This window comes from Diplotaxodon limnothrissa, linkage group LG5 (genome assembly GCF_057381915.1).
Source record: "Diplotaxodon limnothrissa isolate DT_005_m linkage group LG5, D_limnothrissa_male_GT1.1, whole genome shotgun sequence".
Classification (NCBI taxonomy): Eukaryota; Metazoa; Chordata; class Actinopteri; order Cichliformes; family Cichlidae; genus Diplotaxodon; species Diplotaxodon limnothrissa.
This window is the reverse complement of record NC_140600.1, coordinates 33,219,276-33,242,586: the sequence shown is the minus strand read 5'-3', so window position 1 is coordinate 33,242,586 and position 23,311 is coordinate 33,219,276. Positions and strand designations below refer to the sequence as shown.

General features: G+C 38.5%; 1 protein-coding gene across 1 annotated transcript in view; it reads left to right on the top strand.

The window, feature by feature from the left end:
* The first annotated feature begins 21,525 nt into the window (after window positions 1-21,525).
* slc2a1b (solute carrier family 2 member 1b) overlaps window positions 21,526-23,311 on the top strand; it is a 29,996-nt gene continuing 28,210 nt past the window's right edge. Inside the window, exon 1 of the mRNA XM_085353437.1 lies at window positions 21,526-22,006. Coding sequence (XP_085209563.1) covers window positions 21,992-22,006 — 15 coding nt within the window. The 5' untranslated portion in view covers window positions 21,526-21,991. The remainder of the gene's footprint in view (window positions 22,007-23,311) is intronic.

Below are 23,311 nucleotides of genomic sequence, written 5' to 3'. Positions count from 1 at the left end.
TAAATTGTATTTATTTATTTAATGTTTTAGAAGGATTATAAAAATCAAAATCACAATATTTTTTTTATGATGATGCAAGAAGAGAACAGAAGCAATAAACAAAACTAGTTCCCTTGTAGACTGGCAGAGCATATTAGTTTGAATAAACCCAAATATGGCTGTGAGAATCAGTTTCTCCCTCTTCAAACTAGCCAAACCAAACATGATACTGACTGATTAAACATTATTATTATCTGCAAAGAACATTGCTTTCTCTTTTCTTGTGTTTTTTGTTTATGTGTGTGTGTCTGTCTAGTTAAGGTTAACTAAGGTGACTTAAAGAGGAAGAGTAGGCGGGGCATGCAAAGAGCCACTGTAAAGCTTGCTGTAGTTTGACCTACATTCAGGCTTGATGGTCTAACAGGAACTAAGTCATGTTAATTGAATAAGGAAACTGACATACTGGTAAAATAGAGTTCACATCTGCTTTATGACATCCACTTCATTTACAGTATAGTTTATTAAAAGCTGCAGGTTACTGACACAGTGTCTGTCTGCACGCACACATTTTCTATTTCCAGTAAGGCAAAAAAAAAAAAGTGGGTTAAAACCACAGGGGCTTGTGATCTGCACAGAGGTAGATGGTGAAAACAAGTTTCAGCAAGCTGGTAACCACTGAGTGAGTCAGAGAGAAAAAACGTCAGAGTGTAGATGAGCCTGAGTGCACGTATGCCATGAATGGCTGAGAGAATGAGAATTGAAAGAAATGTAAAGAAAAAGGAGTCTCAGTCACTGATGTAATGAATTCAGTGGAACCACTGCAGTTCTTAAGAACTGTAAAATGTCATGTTGCATCGCCATTAACACTCAATGTTTCTTTGGAAACAAAACAAACTGTATCATACTAATATGATAAACCAGACTGAACCTCTCTCATTGGGCAAGAAGTTTGTTGCACAGCTGGTTGGAATACAACTGTAGACTTTTACATTTCAATCAAAACTCAACACACAGATGTAATCCAAAAGAAAATGAAAGGTATTCACAAGCTAGCTGAGCAACTGTTCAGTCTCAGACTATCACAAGTGCTGAATCTATCAATAATGTTTTGCTAACATAAATGTTAGTAACAACAATACTTTTTTTTGTTTTGAGTATATTTAGGTTACACCAGTTTTAATGAATAAAGCTGTTGAGAGAGGAATTAGTAATTAAAGAATCAAAAACCACATCAGAAAAAGAGAAAGAGTCATATGTGTGATTCATGGTCACATGAGAGGAAGGACTAAACCGGTGTAGTCCTGAATTGGCCGGCCAATCCAGCAGTGCTAGTTTACTAATGCTTTACTAATGCATTATTATCCTCAAGCTCATGTGACTTCATACTCTTATCACCAAACCAGATCACAAATTGCAATTAAAGAACAAGATCCCTTCACAGCACCCCAACATGTGCTGTAAAGTTGAGTACAGATAATATGGATGGTTCCTAAAGCATGATTAATTTTGTTCTACACTTAACATTTTACTGTGTTCTGTTTTTGAATTTTTCTTTTTAGCAAGATGAATGTAAAACGTAAAGCAGCACAATATTTTTTATTTTCTTCCTTTAAAAAGATAATTTTTATTAACAGATTTAACAAACTGCCCAATTATGTGTCTTTATACTTCTGTAATGAAAGGTCAAAGTATGAAAATGAGAACCGTGAGGTAATTACCTCTAGAGATGACCGTGAACTAAATCGCTAACTGCGTGATTTGTCAGAAGGTGATAGGGAGAGCAAAACTCCCTTTCCTAGACAAGACTGTGTCCTTCAGGAGGGTCTATTTGAGACTTGATGTGGACTAAACTTCCACTGGAACAATGTCAACATTGTGGAGATACTTTGTAAAACAGGAACAGCATGTGATTGTCACAAATTCAGTTTCCTTAATGATATCCCACCAAACACCAGATGCTATGAACATTGTGTTTTTGGTGAACCGTGGTCTGCCAGTTGTGATTTTTATTTACATTTAATTCACATTTGGCGCAAAGACACACACACACACACACACACACACACACACACACACACACACACACACACACACACACACACACATAAACCTAATTTAATCACACCTAGCATAAAATAATTTAAAAAGATGTCAAAAATAACGTCTTAAACTCTAAAAAAGTGAAAAAGAAATATTTTCCAGTTATTGAAAGATGCGCCTTTGTTGTCTGAATTTGGTTGAAACGTAAGACAATGTTTTCTCAGAACATTTAAAGAACAGAAAAAAGCACAGCTGTCCTGTTATCTTGTATCTTGAGTATCAGACTTCGTTCTTAGGCTTGGGCGTCCTGTGATAATGCAGCAGACAATAGCCCAATTTTATTACACAGTAAATGAGCAAAAGAAGATTTCTGAAAGAGACAGCAGACTTGCATGTCCTCCATATTTGGCTTCAGTCCCTTCTTACCTCATTTGGCTCGAGCTGCAGACCTCAGAGATGCTCCAGTGAATTTTTGTAAACAGGGCAGTACCACGCTAATGCAATGTGATATTCTGTTTTTCCATTTTGCCCAGTTTTGGAGGCAGCAGAAGGAGTGACATTTTTATAATTGAACATAATGATGGAGGGAGTGGAGACTGGATTCCCACTTGAGATTACTGTATGCCCAGTTTCCTTGGGCAGTGTACACATTTGAACGTGTCTTGTGCTGCCACAGAATTGATAGAAGAATAACGATCTCGTATCATTATCCACAGCTTCTTTTGCTCTTCTTGTACGTGTATGTGAGTCTGACTCTTGAAAAATCTGAGCAGGATATATTTCTGGTATTTCTTTTCTTGTGGACCTTGAGAATACAAAGTGGGTGTCCTGACATAAGCACATGCATTAAACCGACAGTAGTGGTTACTGGTATAGGAATCCCTCTTTAACCAGTGAATATACATTAACTCACACAACAGATACACAGTGGAAACCTAAATGCATTAACCAATAACTCTGGGTAGTGTAAATTTCAGACAAGGTGTTACAATGGTAGAAGGGTCATGGGAAAGTTTACCACTAAACATTCACGACAAAGTGTAATGTTTCACACTGCCCCCCTTTGTTTCTGGCTGCTCAGTCACTCCAGGAGTAGATACATTTAGCATCCTCAGCTCTCAGTCCCCTCTGCGGACCTCACGGGCATCTTATTGGGGCACCAGGGGTGCAGAGTTTCTGAGCACAGCAAAGAATGTAAAGGAGTGTGTCAGCGAATTAGCTGAGCGCTAGAGCCGTGTTTGGCCTCTTGCCTGCCGCATGGTCAACTGAGTTTCTGCAGGGGCACTGGGCAAAGTGCCAGAGCCAGTTACAGTGAATCAAGACCTTGTTAGACTTAGGTGTGTTTTCAAAGAGGGAAGCGGTACAATAGAGAGAAAAAGAATGGGTCTTTGGTCCTTGTGTCGGGATTCTGGCTGCTTTTGAGCCAGCCGGTTCATTCTGGTTAGTTTTTGTGTCGTATTCAGCGACCACAGTGCCAAAGACTGAGAAATACTGGAAGCTGGTATTTTTTTGGGCTACTTTACATCTTCTAGTTTGCACAAAACTGGCATGAAGCACTACATTTTTAAGTTAGTAAAACATTATCAAAAATGTATTTGATTAAATAGCAGTTAAACATATTTCTGCATTTTTGTAATGTACCCAATTTAAATCTGACAACATAAGGCAGAAGAATTAAAGTATGAAGTAACAGTGTGACCTATTCCTTATAACAAATACTATGAGGGGCCAATATGTAAAGCTGATAGGATTGAGCATTTTAGTTAAATGCTACGCACTTAACTGTAATGTTTATTTTTTTGCCAGATGCAATCTTTTGTTAGCCAGTCTGCTTTATCTGTCAGTTTCACAACCTCTCAGGCAATGGGTGAGATGAATGGGACTGAGAGATGTTAGAAACATGCCAACTGTTGTAAAGGCAACCGTGCACTTTGGCACACTGCAACACTCTGTTGTCCATAGCCTAGGTGAATGTTAATGCAAGAATCACATTTTTACCACGCCTTGTTTGTGTTAGTGTAGAGACATCTTTTAAAACCAGTTTATCAAGATATTTGTGTTGCTACACAAATGCTGTTAAAATCACATGTAGACATTTATAATTATTTCAGTTATGCTTTTTTCCAGGTCTACATTTATTTCTCTATAGTGCTGTTTGCAATCACAAGACTTTCCAAAAAAAGAAAGAAAGAGTTGAGCAATCTCTGGACTATGGCCATGTTGTTTCGAGATCTGCATCAGTACAAATATGTGCTGCTGAAGTCTTCTCAAATCGATCTTGTAAACTGAGTCACATATATATATACGTACGTGTGTGTGTGTGTGTGTGTCAGAGGATTATTTGTAAATTATTATAATGATTTCTTCATAAATGTCATCATTTGGGGTAGACTGTTAGAGAACTGAAAGGTCTCTGGGGTGTTTTACTTGTTTACTTATTTTGAGTCATTTGTTTTGATAATGAATGAAAACAGTTAATCTCCTTGACCCTTGCTCTGCAGAATGTAGCAAATGTTGCATGGTTGTATTATGAAGTGTTTTCAGCAACAAAATAATACATACATCTCTCGAAAATATGGATATTAATGCAGATTTACCCTATGATGTAAATAGCCATCATAAGGCTCTGCAGAGACTCGTCCAAGAAAGTTATTCAGAAATGCTGACAAATGTCTGAAGACAATGCTTTTCTTTGTATTGGTGAAGTAAGAGCTTATCAGTCTTGGAGAAACAATGTGCATGTGTTCTCAGTATGAGCATTTCAATAGTCCACACTGCACTAAACTGAAACACAGGCACTGATATAGAAACTTTTGGAAAAAGTCACTTTAAAACATTGATTTTTGTTTTGACAGTAAATCTTACGCACAAAATTTTGTGCCGCTGCAAAATTCTTTTAGGCGTCATCTTGAAAAAGGTGGTGCCGGAAGCTCGTTGCAGTAAAGATTTACATTTTAGGCAATGTCTATTTATTTATCGTAGCTCCCCCCCCCCCCCAAGGCACCACAAAGGAGACCTAATTAATCAAACCAGGTGATTTAACAAATGCAACCAGCTTTGTTTTTCATATTTGACAGAAACAAATGTATTTGTTTATCAAAGTAAATGTTTAGCGGTAATGTAAATATCATTAACAGGAAAGTTATATAAAGCATAATGAGCTCTCACTGAGACTGATCTGTATTTGTTCTTAAAATGTTTGTAAAGGATTTCCAGCAGACGGATCCACAAATGATTCAGAAGAGGAAGTGTTACTTTATGATGAAATATCATAAAGAGTGTTGAAACTGAAAATATTTGACGCTAATTCCAGGAACGGGGGACCTGCAAATCTGAGTGCCCTCTTCCCAAATTCACCTCAAATTTTTAGGATTGACAGGAGAAATGCGGGGCCAAAAACAATAGTCTTCACATTTTAGACTTCTTTGATGAACGTAAATCAGTAAGTGAGCAAGGCAAGAATCCATCCATCCCTCCATCCCTCTCACTTCTTCAGTTCAGGATTGTGTGAGCCCTGGAGTCTATCCCAGCTACTATAGGGTGAGAGGTGAGACATACCCACGTCTGTAGCAGGACTACCACATAGAGACCAACAACCATTTCCCCTAACATTCACAACTTTGGCCAATTTGGAATCACCAACTAATCTAACCTCACTAACTGCATGCCTGTAGGCTGTGGGAGAGAGAGAGAACACACGCAGACGTGGCGTGACCATGTAAATGTTCTGTAAAGTAAATGCCACACAGAAAGGCTCTGTCTAGATGGTGGATTTGAACCCAGGACCTTCTTGCTGTGAGTGCTAACCACTGGCCTTATAAATAAGAGTGTACCACTGGCCGAGTCTACAAAATGATAAAGCAGACCATCTAAACAACAGTGGATAAGATCTGTAATAAATCTCAGTTCTCTGTGATAAACAGTATACAACACATTCATATAAGCACTGAGGAGATACATGCATATAGTTAACCTCACCCTAAGCCAGCACTAACATAAAACTGTGTCTTTTTGTCTCAACCGGCAAACACGACTTGATTCTAAATTTAAAAACAATGTTTCAGTTTGAGTTTCAGCATCAGTATGACTGTTAGGAGCAGAAGGGTCAGTGTAATCTATTATAATACTTACATTGAGACACTAACCCAACCTTAGAGCGTCAGAGTGTGGTAACATGCAAAAGGTTCAGCGGTTTTGATTTAACATTCAAGAAATTCATCAATTTTGTCAGCATATAAAATAAGTTTTAAACCACACAAGCTATAAAAACCCGATCGTAGCTGACAAACAGCCTGTTTAGGAGTGGGTGCAGAGCGGTACATCAAAATGTCATCAGCATAAAAATTAAAGTTTGCTCCTGTGACAGAGATTGACCGATGATCAAAACTGCTTATACATAAAATAAATAGCAGTGGTCCTAGAATTGAACTCTGAGGCAACAGGCTTTACAGCTCTTTGCATCAATGATGCCACAAAGCAATCACCTGACTTGTGTGTTGCCAACTACTTACCAAAGACTTGGCAGTTGTTCTTTACTAAAGTAGAGATGAGAAGCTCTGCCAGAGAGCAGCTCAAGCCAATAAACTGTGGCAATGGCCCAAGCCCTCACAATCAAATGATTTGTTAACTGCTGATAAGTGAATGTAACATTTGTAACAAGATTACTATCTCCTCCTTACACATGTAGCATTTTCAGCTGTTAATATTAATGGAAGATCATTAACGACAGGTAACAAATGAAATTGAATCTAATGATTTTAAACATAAATCAGGGTTTCAGATTTTTTTCCCAGTCATTTGAATTCCATCTTGATTATGTAACATAGTTAGTGTTAATCCCTAAAGTTGTATAATACCAACATGAATACAAACAGTGGAAGCAGGCTTTACAAAACCTATGGTTCTCACTCCTCCTCTCAGCATGTTTGCTCCCACCAAAGTGCTTGCTCATAGGGGGTCATATGATTGTTGGGTTTTTCTCTGTATCTATTATTGTGCAATCTACTGTACAATATAAAGCGCCTTGAGGCGACTTTTGTTGTGATTTGGCGCTATATAAATAAAATTGAATTGAATTGAACTAAAGGTTAGAAGAAAACATCAGTGAATATATGGCAACTTAAACACATTATCGCTGATAAATTGCATGACTTATTTAACATGGAGTTTTAAGACAAAAGAACAAGGCTTTATATTTGTGGCTTTGGCTGATGCTTTAGGAAGCTAAAAAGAAGAATTTGTCACAGAACCTTGGCATTAGGGTTCTTTTTTACAATGCCTCCGGTTTCACTTCATTATTACTCTTTTTAGACATTAGCTGTACTAGCTTGGCTTTAGGGAAGGCTGTGTATATGTTTGACACTTTGGTTCAGACTAAACTACTAAACGCCTTGCAGTCAAACAGCACACACACATTCAAAGTTCCTAAAAGATAAGGTGATAGTGCAACCATACCTTGATCTTACCATTAATCTGAGCATGTCATTTTGGCAGGGGCATATTTTATGGCTTTTTTGGAGAGTAGATGGTAGATAGTAGAGAGTGGCAGGAAACTGCAGGAGAGAGAGGTGGGGAAGGATATGTGACATAAGGGCCCAGCTGGTAGTCCTCACTGTCTGCTGCATTTACAACTGCATTAACCACCAGACCAAAAAATTGCTTCATTTCCTGTCGTTGTTTCAGTAATGTTCTACAAATAAATTAAAGAAATCATAAACTTTTTATTTTTTGTTATACCAGAAGGACTCATTCTGATCCACACATACTAAACAGCTGCATTTGTATTTTGTATTTCTATTAAGGGACAAATTTGATTGATACTGTGACTTTAGACTCTGTCACGTTGACTGGTTTTGTGTGTCACTTTCCACACTGGAAATTCCCTTACCAGGCTTTACATATTATTAAAATGAAGACCGTTTTTTTACTTAAGATTTTGTGAAGTGAAAAGGCCTCCTAATAGCACTATGAAAACAATCAGTGTGGGATTGTTGTCAAGAAATTTTCCTGCATATGCGAATGTTAGCACCCACCAAAGTTATACAGAATATATATATATATATATATATATATATATATATATATATATATATATATATATATATATATATATATATATATATATATATATATATCAAATTCAAATTCAAATTCAAAATTCAAATTTTATTTGTCACACACACACAACCATACACAGTATGACATGGGGGTGAAATGCTTGTAGCTGTGCAATGCCCGACCATTAAATGACAGAAAAAAGTTTTACAGTATTTACAATTTACAGGTTACTACAAAAATTTACAAATTAACTTAGAAATTTGCAGTATAAAATGTGCAAATAGCAGAAAGAGATTATAAAGATTATAAATTATAGGAAGTGTGCATAAAGAAAAAACAGAGTGCGTGTGGTGATGTGATGTGTGTGAGAGTCCAGTCTATAGGTCCCTCATCCTATTCATGTAGCCCCTTCCGCCGGGGTTCCGCCACTGACATAAAGACAAGAAAGCTCCTTACCATGCATGGAGGGTTTCACCCCAAGTCCAGCACCCTGAGGCTGTACGCTAAGCGGAAGGAAGGGGGCCGGGGACTGGTGAGTGTCAGCACCACAGTCCAGGATGAGACAACGAACATCCAAGAATACATTGGGAAGATGGCCCCAACTGACCGAGTGCTCAGTGAATACCTCAGGCAGCAGAAACCCAAGAAAGAGGAGGGAGACGAGGAACCATCATGGAAGGACAGGCCCCTGCACGGTATGTACCACCGGCAGATAGAGGAGGTGGCTGATATCCAGAAATCCTACCAGTGGCTGGACAAAGCTGGACTGAAAGACAGCACAGAGGCACTAATCATGGCAGCACAAGAACAAGCTCTGAGTACAAGATCCATAGAGGCTGGGGTCTATCACACCAGGCAAGACCCCAGGTGCAGGCTGTGTAAAGATGCCCCAGAGACAATCCAGCACATAACAGCAGGGTGCAAGATGCTAGCAGGCAAGGCATACATGGAACGCCATAACCAAGTGGCCGGCATAGTGTACAGGAACATCTGTGCCGAGTATAACCTGGAAGTCCCCAGGTCAAAATGGGAGATGCCCCCAAGGGTGGTGGAGAATGACCGAGCTAAGATCCTGTGGGACTTCCAGATACAGACGGACAAAATGGTGGTGGCTAACCAACCGGACATAGTGGTGGTAGACAAACAGAAGAAGACGGCCGTAGTGATCGATGTAGCGGTTCCGAATGACAGCAATATCAGGAAGAAGGAACACGAGAAGCTGGAGAAATACCAAGGGCTCAGAGAAGAGCTCGAGAAGATGTGGAGGGTGAAGGTAACGGTGGTCCCCGTGGTAATCGGAGCACTAGGTGCGGTGACTCCCAAGCTAGGCGAGTGGCTCCAGCAGATCCCAGGAACAACATCGGAGATCTCTGTCCAGAAGAGCGCAGTCCTGGGAACAGCTAAGATACTGCGCAGGACCCTCAAGCTCCCAGGCCTCTGGTAGAGAACCCGAGCTTGAAGGATAAACCGCCCGCAGGGGCGTGCTGGGTGTTTTTATTTATTTATTTATATAAAGAATCTGACTAAAAAAATGATTAAAGAACAATTTTACCCACTTTTGTCCACAAATAAAGGAAGCCTAGCTCACTCATTGCTGCATGTGAAGGACATCAGCTGTGATTTAGTATGCATACATTACTTTTTCCAGAAATAAATGTACTGATGTGTCTCTCTGTCTTCCTTATCACTTGTGTGTGTGCATAGCTGCACATACTCTGCTCTGATGTTTTGTCTGCGCCACGACACAATTATGTTTTAACACTGTAGTGCAGGGGTCCCCAGTGGCCTCATGAGAAACTGGGACTGTTGTGGTTCACCAATAAGCTTATAAATATAAAAATTATTAAATTAAATTGAGCAGAACTGAGTTCAACTTACTGGTGTGACTTTTCACAGCAGTCCTAATGTCTCGTGGTGCCTTGGGAAAAATAATTGCCCACACCCACAATAGAGGGTGAATAGCACTACCTGAAGTGATCCAATTTAATTGTGTCAAATCACCCCCTCACCTGCTACAACCAAGGAGTCATCCTGTAATGTGCTTCAAAATTCTCCCAAAGAAAGTCTCTTATCCATGGAGCCCAAGGTTATTGATATAGTTGGAGAGCTGTTATTGGCATAATGTGCAGGAGTTTTCTCAGGTGGAGCGGTGGTTGGGCTTAAGGGGTTAAGTATAACCGCTGTTATGAAACAGAGGCTCCATTGGAATGCACTGGAAAAATATAAATCCAGCAGGCATGGCTAAATAACTCAAATGCATGTCCTGTTGACTGTAGATATAACCTACTATGTTTCCTAACAGGCCTGTGACAACACTGTGGATAGGTTTATCTATTTTTCACTGACAGATAGTGTTTCAATGAGAATGACTGAGTGTGTGCTCACAAATAGGTTAGGTTATCAGTCACTGCTGATATGCACAGCACAATGGCGATTAGCCAAATAGATGTCCCAGTTTTAGACGTGCTGCCCTGCAGCTGCTCAGGTTTCAGTGTTTGGGGAAGCGTGATGGAAGTGGCAAGGTACTGAACTGAGGGATCATTGTAGACTCTGGACAGCTGTTATACTTTATGTGTGCAATGTTAGGGTAAAGCCAGCTATTGTGTGACTGAATGACTTTCCTGTTCTGTGCTAACAGGGTGATGTAACTTGCACGTAACTTTGGCTCACATGTCCTGAAACAAATTGTTTCCCACTGTTATGTAATCGATAAAGTGAAGATATGTAAGAAGAAAAGTCCGAATGTGTAGATTAAAAAGTGTGTGTAAAAACTTTCTCTTTATCTGAATAGGGTTATTGCAGCAATGTATAAAAACATGACTGTTGACTAGTGAAAAATCAAGTCGGCTCACAATAAGGAAGCGAACATTTTGATTGGATTATCAGTTTAGTCAACGTTAATAGGTCACCAAAGTCGGACAGATTTTCGCTCCTCGCAGAGTTTCGTCTCTATAAAATGCCACTGCAGTCTCTTACCAGTCGCTGTTACAACATTTCAGTCTGGAACAAAGGGGCGGACCAATGTTGTTGTCCCTAGAGACATGCTGGTAGCATGGCTAAAATAAGTAGTCCTCTTTGCACCAGTTCCTTTGTACATTTCACTGGACTGGTTGTACCCATGGTTTTGCACGCATCGCCTCAGCGGTTAATGATACCACGTACAGTCTCACTCATGGGATTCAAGGGATCTCTTCCAACTATTTGAACAGAACAGTAATAGGCAGAGCAAAGCATTAGTTGATTACATTCCAAATACTTAGAAAGATGAATGACAGGTCAGCCGGTAGCCATGGCCTAGCAGTGCTTTCAGTGATGAGCCAAGGGAACGGTTAAAAAAAAAAACAAGTCCAAGTCTATAACTCTTTAGCAGCCAAAGAAAAGCAAGGTCAAAAGGAAGGTCACTCCTTTGTAAAAATCACCAAATTGGCCATCAAATCACTGGCCTGTGATGTAAATATCTGGAATTTAAAGTTCATTTAGTTCCTGAAATGTTTAGATGATCTCATCATTATACAAGATTTAATTCAACCAAAAAATGTATTTTGTTTAATCTGCAAGGCACCAAATTACAACAACAGACATCTCAAGGCACTTTATATTATATATTAATATAAATAAACCCAATGTAACAACAACAAACCCCTCAACAATGCTGTGTGAGCAAATCCTTCCATTTATCTTTCTTCTAACCACTCATCTGTCTAAGGGGTGGAGCCTCGGTTGGGAGGAAGGGTACACCCAGGTCATCTCATCAATTCATCACAGAGCTAACACAGAGAGACAGACAAAAACTCACACTGATATTCACTCCTAAAGGCTGATTTAAAATCACCGGTCAACCTAAGATAAATGTTTTTGGACTGTGGGAAGAAACTGGAGACACACAGAGGCCCCAGCCAACCACGGAGTTTGAACCCAGAACCTTCTTGAATTGAGCGAACAATGCTTACCACTGCACTGCTACTGTAGCAAGGAAGAACTCACCTTTAACAGATCAGCCTCAAGAGGAAAAGTACTTGGGGCGGGCAGCTTTCTGCCAGGTATGGGGAAGCGCAACAGTGAAAATAGAGATTACAAAACAGACAAAAAGACTAAAATTTAATGATACGCAAAAGTGGCTCATGAATAGTTAAAGGAGAAGAAAAACACAGGAGTTCTCCTGGCGGCCTGGGACCAGAGAAGCTGTAATGTTAAACTTTATTATTATTATTATTATTTTTAAAAAGAAGTTTTAAGCTTGTTGTTACAGATGAGAGAGGGTATCTTTTTCCTGAACCCAAACTGGGAGCTGGTTCCACAGGAGAGGTGTCTGATAGCTGAAGGATCTGCATCCCAGTCTACTGTGGAAAGTCTAGGAACCTCAAATAACCCTGCTCTCTTAGAACAAAGGGCTCGGTTGGGATAATATAATATGATGGGTACTGGGACATATAGGAACATTACTCTTGAGGATTTTAAATTTAATTCTGGATTTTATAGGAAGCCAGTAAAGAGAAGCTATTATGGGAGAAATGTTATTGCTCTTTATTGATCTTGTTTGCATGATCGCCTTTAAAGCAGGAACTTCCTAATAACAATATTATTCAGGAGAAAGAAGGCAATTCTTAATTTAATTTTTTAATGTTCAAGTATATGAAATGTAATGGTTATAAAATATTACAATTTTTAAAACTGTTTGTAGTGACCTCAGTGTTCACAATATAACCTTTGTGATGTGATGTACTGCTGTGACCCCACGATGAAAGAAGGCCTTTGAAGCGTTTGTGTTTTGCTTGAGCACAACGCAGGGCGTGCAGATCAGGAAGCAAATCTGTTTTTTGATAGACCTCAGGCCCAGGCTCTGGGGAGTGTTGATATTGCATCTTTTTGTTCTGTTTGCGTAAAAAGCTCCAGCAAGATGCAAAGTTTGCCGGACAGGCAGAGAGTCGTCCTGCTGTCGCATTTCCGCTAATAGGCTGGCCTGCTTATCTTTACGTGTCATCAATAACAGTATTAATACATCAAAACAATAAAGCAGACTTATAAATTAAAATAACATTTAAATGCAAATCACTGCTGATATAAAAGCTGTAATACTTTTATATTTTGTACTAGTCCTACTAAACTGGCCATCTTAGCCCAGACAAGACAAGGCGTGTAGCTGTAGTCTAGTTTTCGAGGTAAGGCCAGCTACCTGCAGTTCTAACATATGGATCAGTCAGGAACATAATATTTTATTAATGATCTTTTAATTATATATTTTACATAATTGCCATTATTCCCATGATAGCTGATAATATCCTCATTTCTAGCACTGGATCAAAACTATATTGCACTATAGCACAGTTCTGAAGTACTTTGCAATTAATAGCTGCTGTTGCATTTCATGTTCTACACAATGATTCATAAAACAAGCTTTTAAGTTACCAGACACTGCTAAATATGTCTTAAAAACACTGTCTTTGAGTTATTAGCAATTAGTTAGTTAGTTAGTTAGTTAGTTAGTTAGTTAGTTAGTTAGTTAGTTAGTTAGATTAAATCAGGTAAATGTTCATTAAAAAAAGTAACTCGTATCTTCAGGGGTACAGTGGCTTGCAACTGGGATGGTGCTGCTGGTATACAGTTGATATGTGAACAGTGGGCATAGTGGTACCTATTAATGTAATGTATACTGTTATTTACTGTCACTAATTGCCCTAACACTAATACACTACAGAGACAGAATATCCCTTTTGGGAATATATACATACCTTTCTAGCTCTTAAAATGGTACAGTTAATTACCCTGGGGTTCAATAATTAACCCTATGGGGAATATATAGCAAAGGGGCCTTTAATGGTATAATAAGGTAATAAGGTAAGGCTTCAGAAGACAGAAAGTAATATCTCTAGACTAGAAAGAATCATGTTGCTTATCAGAAATTATTAGAACAATCAAAAATAGTAGCTTAAACTACTAATTTCAACATCTACAGTGGCAATACACTGCTTACACATCCAGTGATGTCATTTGTAATAACATACTGGTCAGAGAGACCACACGAGTGATTTGACTTTAAATGCATGTTGCTGCCAAAATGTATGTACTTTTACTTACGTGGGATTTTTAACAGAGGCCTTTAATTTGTAGTGGGGTATTTTTGCATCCCTGTAGTGGTACTTCTTCTACCACAGTGAAAAAAACAAAAAAACAAAAACATAACAGACAGTTTAGCAGAGAATACATTTTAAATTGTACTGTTAGGCACTTTGTTACTAGCAGCCTTATAACCCCTTAACAAACAAACAACTAAACCACATCATTTGTTCTAAATTCTTTAGCTAAATCTATGAAAAATGCAAAAATAGCAGTCTGACAGGTATAAAACAGTATTTTGCACCAACAAAGTGATTCCCAGAGAGCCATTAGCTTAAAACTTGCCATATCTTGGCAAGGTGTGTAGGGTGTCTTAAAAGAAATGTAAGTAAACTGGACAAATGGAGGGCAAAAGAAGAAGTAGCAGACCTATAAAGCTATCTAGAGCAAATAAACAGTATCTGATAAAGTTGAAATTTGTCATCAATATATACAGAAAAGGTCAAGAAAGAGGCAGAAAAGTGACTGTCTATGGTCATCTCTAAAACACGGTAGAGGCACTATCATGGTTTGGGTTTTCATTTCAGCCAGAGGTGTTGGAGGTCTTGTTAAAAATGGGAGTGGATGTGAACTTCCACATACTTCCCCCCCATTACTAGCATAATGTAAAGAAATGAGGGTTGGCTCAAGACTTTTACACATTACTGTAAGTGTAGAGATTAATAAGAATCAAATTGGTTTTATGAGGAAGAAGGGGGTTTGGTCCTGTGTTAATACAGCGAGGACAAAGATTCTCAAAGTGTTTGACAGAAAAACTGTGGGCTGCCATGCAACTGTAGGCTTGTCCTGCGGAGATTAGCACTGGCACAAAGGCTGGTGATGGACACTGACTCGTGAGAATAACAAAGCAGGAGAGCCTACGTGCACAAGGGCACAGGCAAGCTCTCGGGCCTTCATTGCGACCTGGAGAACTTGATCCGCCCATTTATTCAGGTGAAAAATAGCTTCGGTTTCAATAGAGGTGCTGTCAGTTACATGCAAGGGCAACAAATGGACCAGGCTGCAGGAGAAGACGTGGAAAGAAATGGACCAGATTGGACTTTATTGTATGAAAAGTAATGGTCAGACAGAAAGCTTTCATTTGCTTTCTTGTGGAGAGGAAGACGAGAACACTGATACCCGCTTCATGTTTGTGTGGTAAATACAGAGACAGGGCTGGCAGGCATCTAATAGTTCAGCACCAGTGCTGAAACCAGGCGGAAACAACCAGTCCCAAAACGACCGAAATTTGCCAACATTTTTATGAAGATTAATACAAGTTTCATGGTAATTTATGAAAATAATAGCTGACCTGCTTTTTTAGATTCTGGATGACATAACCTGTTAATTGGGCATGTATTTACAATTGTTGATTTTGACCTTTTCTTTTGTACCTCACTTTTGCCATAAATACATTTGAGCAGCAAGAAAAAAAAACTGGAATATATTTCGAAATGTGATATTTCTTTGAAACTGGTCACTACTTATGCCAAAGTAAGGAAACAATGAGGAAAAAAAGAGGAAACCGATTCTTTTGGCCATAACTTGAGGCTTCAAACCTCAAAGAGAATTCTTGGGAAAAAAAGATTAATAATGTAAAAATTCTTCCAGGAGGTTTATCCTCCTTTATTTTTTTTAATAAGCAGAAACAGGATGACACTCAGACTCCTTGTGACTGGCATCCTGAGCGTTTGATTTAGTGCACAATACCATCCTTCAGAACATTTATTCTTTGTTCCAGAAAAATGTCTGTTATTGTTTTTATTGGGCTTTCAAAGGATTTGCAGGTCAAAACCAAACAATAACAAAACTGTTCCATAACGTGTCATTTTTTCCCCAGCTGTCCCGACAGTGGTCCTTCCTCCTCTACAATCATGATTATTTTTTTTTACATTCAATATACTGGGACAGGATATCGGCGCCAACAACTATAGAAAGAGGCATGTGCATCATATGTGTCTTTGCTTGTACGCTATGCAATAAAGTAATTCTGGACAATGTGCTTTTGGAAAAGGAGTAGGATGTGTATTTGCTCTGCACTTTTATTAAAAATCCATATTTCAGTGTGTTAAAAAGTGGGAAAATGTCTTTGTTGTCATTGTTGAAGTGTTAGTGACAATGACAAGATTGTTTCCTGGATATACTGTTGTGACAATGTGACATTTTGCTTACACATAAACTCTCCTTTGCTTCAGATTCTGTTTGAAAAACTGGGTCAGTTCATTGGGGATCACTCGGCGTTTTCCTCAATATTTCCCTGTTATTGTTTTCCCAAGCTTTCAATGGTTGAAGACAAAATGGAAAGGGAACAAATTTTGACTATTTCTCTTTGCTTTCAAGCACTGTGCAAACACATGCATTTCCCTTTGGTTGCTCCTAATTATTTACTTAATTTTGTGGCGCACACTCAAACCGGACACTTCTCCTCAATCCCAGACAAAAGATAGCACACAGCTTTCCTCTTCAAAAAAAAAAAAAGTTTCAGTCCTTTGACAACAAACATCCAACATCACAGCAGAGGGGTTGAAGAGAGGGCAGCCAAGACATGTCACCAAAGTAGTGGAAGACAAATAAGTCATAGATGATAGACTCATAGTCTAGACATCTAGGCTCATAATACTTTCCAAGAATAAATTACACAATTTCAGTACCACATTGTTTTTCTTTTTTTGTATTTAATTTTCTTAATTTCTTAATCAGTGCAGTGACGCCTTACTGGTCAGGTTTTCAGTTAATCAGATTGTCAAAGAAAAGGCTAAATAAAGAAAAGAAAGTGGTACTTGGCAACTGGTGAGCAACATGAAAATAAGCATTTGATGCCCATGAACTGCAGGCCCTCAAACAACACTGCATTAAAATACGGTCATGGAAATCACTACATAAGCTCAAGGACAGTTTCAGAAATCACTGTCTGTGAACACAGTTCACCATACAATCCACAAATGCAAGTTAAAGCTCTATGATGCATAGAGGTTATTACTGTGTTACTTATGTACCTACAAGGTCACTGACATCTGTTGACCAGCTACTCTGTGTACCACAGACTAAAGAACAAGATAGAGCTTTCTTGCCTGTAAACTGAGGAATAAGGGGCTAGCCACAATAGGCTAGCCCCTCGCCTTTCACAATTCTTATTCTTTGGCTTTCAAACCACAGTGAGAGCTTAGGCAATTAGGCTGTTTCAGTATATATGCATGCATGTTGCAAGTCTTGTTTTATTGTGTAGCCTTTTCCTTTGTGTGCAGCACTTTGCCCATTTTGTTGTTTTTAAATGTTCTTTGTAAATAAATGGAGATTGGATTTGGATCAGAGAAGAAGCCACACGTGAACATGATCCAGAAACTTGGCCCGATCTCTGATCTCGAGTTGCATTAGTTCCTGTGAAACTTCTAGTAGCTTCCACATCTGGAAACAATCTGCTACATCTGGCACAATCAATGCTGAAAGGCATACATACAGGTTTTTGAGTAACATTGCTCGCATCGGATGAGGCCTTACATATTTCAGCAAGACAACCGTCCTACATACTGGATCCACTAATACAGCATAGCTTTGCACTGGAAGAGTTTGGGTGCTGAACTGGCCTGCGTGGCAGTCTGGAGCTTACACCAGCTCAAAACATTTGATCCATCATGAAACAAGGACTGTTGAGCTGCTAGAATCCTATGTCAGACAACAGTGAGACATCTATTCTTCTCTTAAAACCAGTAGCTAATCTCCTCAGTTCCCAGATGTGACAGATTGTTGTTAAATATGAGGGGATGCTACACTGTGGTAAACATGACCCTATTCCTGCTTTTTTTAGACATGTAGCTTTAATCAATGAGTCATCAGAGAGGTTCCTCAAAGAATCAATAATTTATATTAAAATTAGTATTACTAATAGTAACATAGTATTTATGTATGATCAAATGTAAAACCATACAGACTGTGTCTGATTGCTGGGATATCAACACTTAATTAATGTACAGTGAAGCATTTTGTAACCGTTAATAAAGTAAAAGTGCTATCAAAAATACAGTTATTATTAGTATTGACATTTCACACGTTTCTTTGGGTTTATTATTTTATTTGAACAGAAATCACGAAACAGTGTATTTAAAAAAGTAACTGAATGATATATACAGTATAATAACAAATAAACATCCATAACATGGAACAATACTATTCAAAGTACCAAATAAAGCAATTTGCATGCATGCAAAAAAAATCCCAAAACACAACAACAACACATATGAGTCGCTGTGCCAGGTGTCCCACTTTACACAGGCACAGCATTTTATCCCCCTCAGGTTCAGGTAAAGGCTCAGGTTACTTTATTTTGAACTGCAGGTAGATTTGGTTTGCAGCAGCTCATCCACTCAGAAGCACATTTCCAAAACAAACACAGACAAGAGAAAATGGTAAAGAATAACTGCAGCATTAAAACAAATAATAATACATAATCAACAGCCCCATCTCACAGACTAATACAATGTAATATATGTTCACTGTCTGGTTCCCAAATGTTGATATGTGAGTATAACAAGAAGACTGTGATTTAAAGATTTTAAGATTCATTCCAATTGAACCCCAGATAGATAGAATGGCAGATGAAATAACAATTGACAGTCATTGCAATAGAAAAGAGATTATGTGGGTATCTAAAGAGCAATAAAAACAACTTCAGACTCCATTTATACTTTTTATAATTTCAGGGAAACAACAATCCATCCATTTTGTTATGTTTCTCCAATTCAGGATTTGTTTCTTTTTTTTCAGGAGATGTGGTGAGCTGGAGCCTACCAGCTGTCACCGGGCGAGACATGTCGGCAATATATTGCAGGGCTAATTCATGAAGACAGACAGCTACTCTGACATTCAGACCTGCAGTCAATATGTGCAGTGGTGTGAAAAAGTGTTTACCCCCTTCCTGACTTTCTATTTTTTTGTATGATTGTCTCACTAAAATGATTCAGATCATCAAACAAACAGCCAGACAGCCACGATTTAAGCCAGACATCATGCTACAATCCAAGGAAATTTAGAACAAATGAGAAACAAATTGATAATTGTGAGATCTCTCAGTCTGGAAAAGGTTATAAAGCTATTTCTAAAGCTGTGGGACTCCACAGAACATGGAAGAGTGTAGAACCTTCCCAGGAGTGGCCAGCTGACCAAAATTACCCGAAAAGCGCAGCGACGATCTACCAAAACATCCTGAAGGAGAATGTCCGGCCATCTGTTCGTGACCTCAAGCTGAAGCACACTTGGGTTCTGTTGTAGAACAATGATCCAAAACACACCAGCAAGTCCACCTCTGAAGGCTTAAGAAAAACAAAATGAAGATTTTGGAGTGACCTAGTCAAAGTCTTCACCCTGTTTGGATTCAGTGGCATGACCTTCAAAAGGTTCATGCTCAAAAACCTTCCAGTGCGGCTCAATTACAAGAATTCTGCAAAGAAGAGTGGGCCAAAATTCCTCCACAGCTCTGTAAAACACTTATTGCCAGTTATTGCAAACGCTTGATTGCAGTTGTTGCTGCTAAGGGTGGCCCAACCAGTTATTAGGTTTAGGGGGCAATCACTTTTTCATTTAGAAATCGCATTTTGTGTTTACTTGTGTTATCCTTTTCTAACATTTCAATTTGGGTGATGATCTGAAAAATTTCAGTGTGATGAACATACGGAAAAATAGAAAATCAGGAAGGGGCAGACACTTTTTCACACCACTGTAATCACCAGTTAAACTAACATGCATGTCTTTGGATGGTGAGAGTATTCAAACCCCAGACAGAAACCTGCTTTTAAATATAATGCATTGGTTTATTTTTAATAAATGTCAAAATTTCAGACAACAGTGTGTCCCACATAAGCACACATTTTGCCCCACGTTTAGTTTGTGGGGATCTGATCAACCCAGTATAAGTAATATTGCCAAACTGGTGCTTTAAATTACTGCAAAACATTTTTACTTTTACATATAGAGACAATATTTCACATCTTGATTGGCTCTAGTTTCCAAAGGTCAACATCATAGGATGTCACTTTTCTTAAGTTTGTTTTTTATTGAACGGGTGTCATCATGCAACCATCAGCTACGTCTTGATGCATTCTCAAGTTTTGTCACTCATCCAAGTGACTTCTTCAGTCTCAGCTGAGAGACTGAAGAAGTCACTTGGATGAGTGACGAAACGTTTCTCCCACAAAACGCTACGTCCAGATTAACAGAATCAACTTTTGGAAACCATCAGCTACGCTACAACTAAGGCTGAAAATTATAAGTCACTAAAAAGTCACAATTTATGAAGATTTTTGTGGACTATGATAAAAATGACCACAAATAAAAATAAATGTAGCTACAATCAAGTCTAGACTGGAAGTCTCCTAATCTAGCATCAGGTAACCATCAGGTTACCATCACCATTTAAAGGCTACTGTAAAAAAAAGTAAAAATACTGCTGCATTAGACTAAACTTTAACTTTCTTATATTTGTCTCTTTACAAAGCAAAGGAGTTCACATTAGCAAGGAAGGTCACATTTTGGCTTTCAAATTGCTACCATAGGGGTATCTACTAAATATATCCGTTGAGTTTGAATCTCAGTGACCTTGGGCTCAAGGTCACAGGTCAGAGGTCAAGTTTTCCAATAATCTTGTGAATGTGATAAATCAAGAATGATGACACCTACAATTTTGAAAAAGATACCAAAGGAGTATCTTCTAAAAATCTTGTATGAGCTCAAATCTCAGTGACCTCACCCTCAAGGTCAGGCTGTCAAATCTTGTAAATGTGATAACTTTAGAACGAAGTGAGAACGAACAGACAAATTGATACCATCGGCATATCTAGTAGATTGAGGGATACCACTGGCCCCTGACAGAATTTTTGTTTTATATTCTTTGTTTTTTTTCAATGTTGTGTATACAAAATTCACAATATATGGCCTGCACTATGAGCACATGGCACTTTTACTTTAAGTATTTTGTTTGCTTATCATAGACTGTACGATTTTATATTTATTTGGGAATAACACAATACTATCTATCTATCTATCTATCTATCTATCTATCTATCTATCTATCTATCTATCTATCTATCTATCTATCTTTTCATATGCACTTCATACGTTAAAGAAAATATTAATTTTGTAGTTATTGGTAAAAAGAGCTGAAAGAATTAGCACTAGAAACTTACATTTTTGATCTGAAATTCAACAAGAAAGTACGACAGTCATAACTCAACCTCCACCACAGCGTGCGTGCAGTCTCACCACGCGTCCTCCCTGCCTGTGATGCCCATCATTGGCTGCAAACAGGACCAACCTCCTTCATTAGCGCCACGCCTACTACTTATTGCGTCAGAAACAATTTGTATATGAACACTAAACCGGCTCATGTGCCTAAGAGCTGTTTTCATAATCGTGACAGCGGCACTACTCCAGCATCAAAAGACACTTAGGATTCATCCTGGAAAACTTTACCCAGCACAGAAGCTGTAAATTTTGTAAAAAAGCTGCTGAAGCTCGTAAGTTACAAAAGAAGCAGGAGGCAAATAACGGGAGCGGGTCTCCAGCCACAGCTTCCCCGGCTTTTTTCTTTTTATATCACAGAAAGACCTCTGAATAATTTCTTCATAGGAAAGAAAGCAAAAAGAACTGGACTGAAGTTTGAGGTCATTTCCGCGGAACAAAAACTTTTGGGGATGACTGATTTGTGAACGAAACCCACCGGGACACCGCCAGGAAGTTGTTCCATCGTATTCAGCTCCGACAAAAGAAAAGCCGAAACAAAGAAGAAGAAGAAATAGAGGAGGAAAAAGAAGAAATAACTCCCTGCACTGCCATGGATCAAGGAAAGGTAATTACACTTCACTGGTTCACTCCTTGTCAAACCTGTCCGGTCTGTGTTAGCTTCGTTCAGTCCGTGTACGAGAGCTTCAGCGCTAACAGGGCGCCTCTCCTAAATGTGGCGTCCGCGAGAATGCAGCTAATATTTACATTCTGGGGTGAACCGGGTGACCTGCTATACTGCTACAAGTCACCGTTTTAAGTGCATTTTCATGTTTCTATTGGGTTATTTGCGCACAACCTTAGTTATGGTCTATTATGTTATTACTATGATATTAATTAGGGGCTTTTAAGGGTTATCGCGCTCTGTTGTGCGTCACGTTGCTCTTGTGGTAGTCATCGCCATGCGGTATTTTGGGGCATTCAGGGTCCAGCCCAGTTTCTGTGACACTTTTGAGCCAACATAAACAACCAAATAAATAATAATAATAATAATAATAATAATAATAATAATATAATACTACTTGTGTGTGTGTGTGTATATATATATGTATATTTGTGTGTGTGTGTGTGTGTGTGTGTGTGTGTGTGTGTGTGCGTGTGTGTGTTAGGGCCTAAAATATTTGTGCCAAGAGGTGTCATTTGAAATATGGTATTTTATCTGAATGAAGCTTTTTAACTTTTGCAACTCCCTCACTTTGTCACTTTGTAAATGCAAAAAAGCATAAATGGAAGATCATACTCTCCTTACACTCTTTTATTGTGTCTTTCTGTCCTAATAACTACAAGACAATTATACACTTGTAAAAGAGCTGATAAAAATAATCATGCTTCTGGTAATTTTCCTTTAGTGGAAGGTCAAAAGCTCCCCGGGTTGTGTCAGTTTTTGTATATGGAGGAAAAACCCCAATCCATGTAACACTATACTGCAAAATTTTCCAACGGGAACAAAGAAAAAAGCATTCCAAAGTAAAGGCTTGGCAGTGTCTTACACCCCAGGAAACAACTTTGTTTTACTACAAATATCAATATCATAATATTGTTCCTGAACTTAAAGTCAAAGTTGATTAATATTTAATATAAAGTATTTCTTTAGGTACCCGCACAAAATGTGGATTATGATTCAGTATTTGATGCCATAATTTTAATAGGGGATTTTTTATGATTGAATTCTTCCTTGAAACAAGATGAGAGGCACTGCCATGTGTCAGCCTTCCATACGTGTGTGTGCAGTTGTGATGCACTATTTGTCACTGCAGTCTGTAGCTTAGGGAGTCTATTCCTGTAAAAAGCCTACTTGAAATACATATATACACATACATGGACATTATACATTAAAATGTTTACAGCAGAAAAAGTGATAGCAAAATAATCT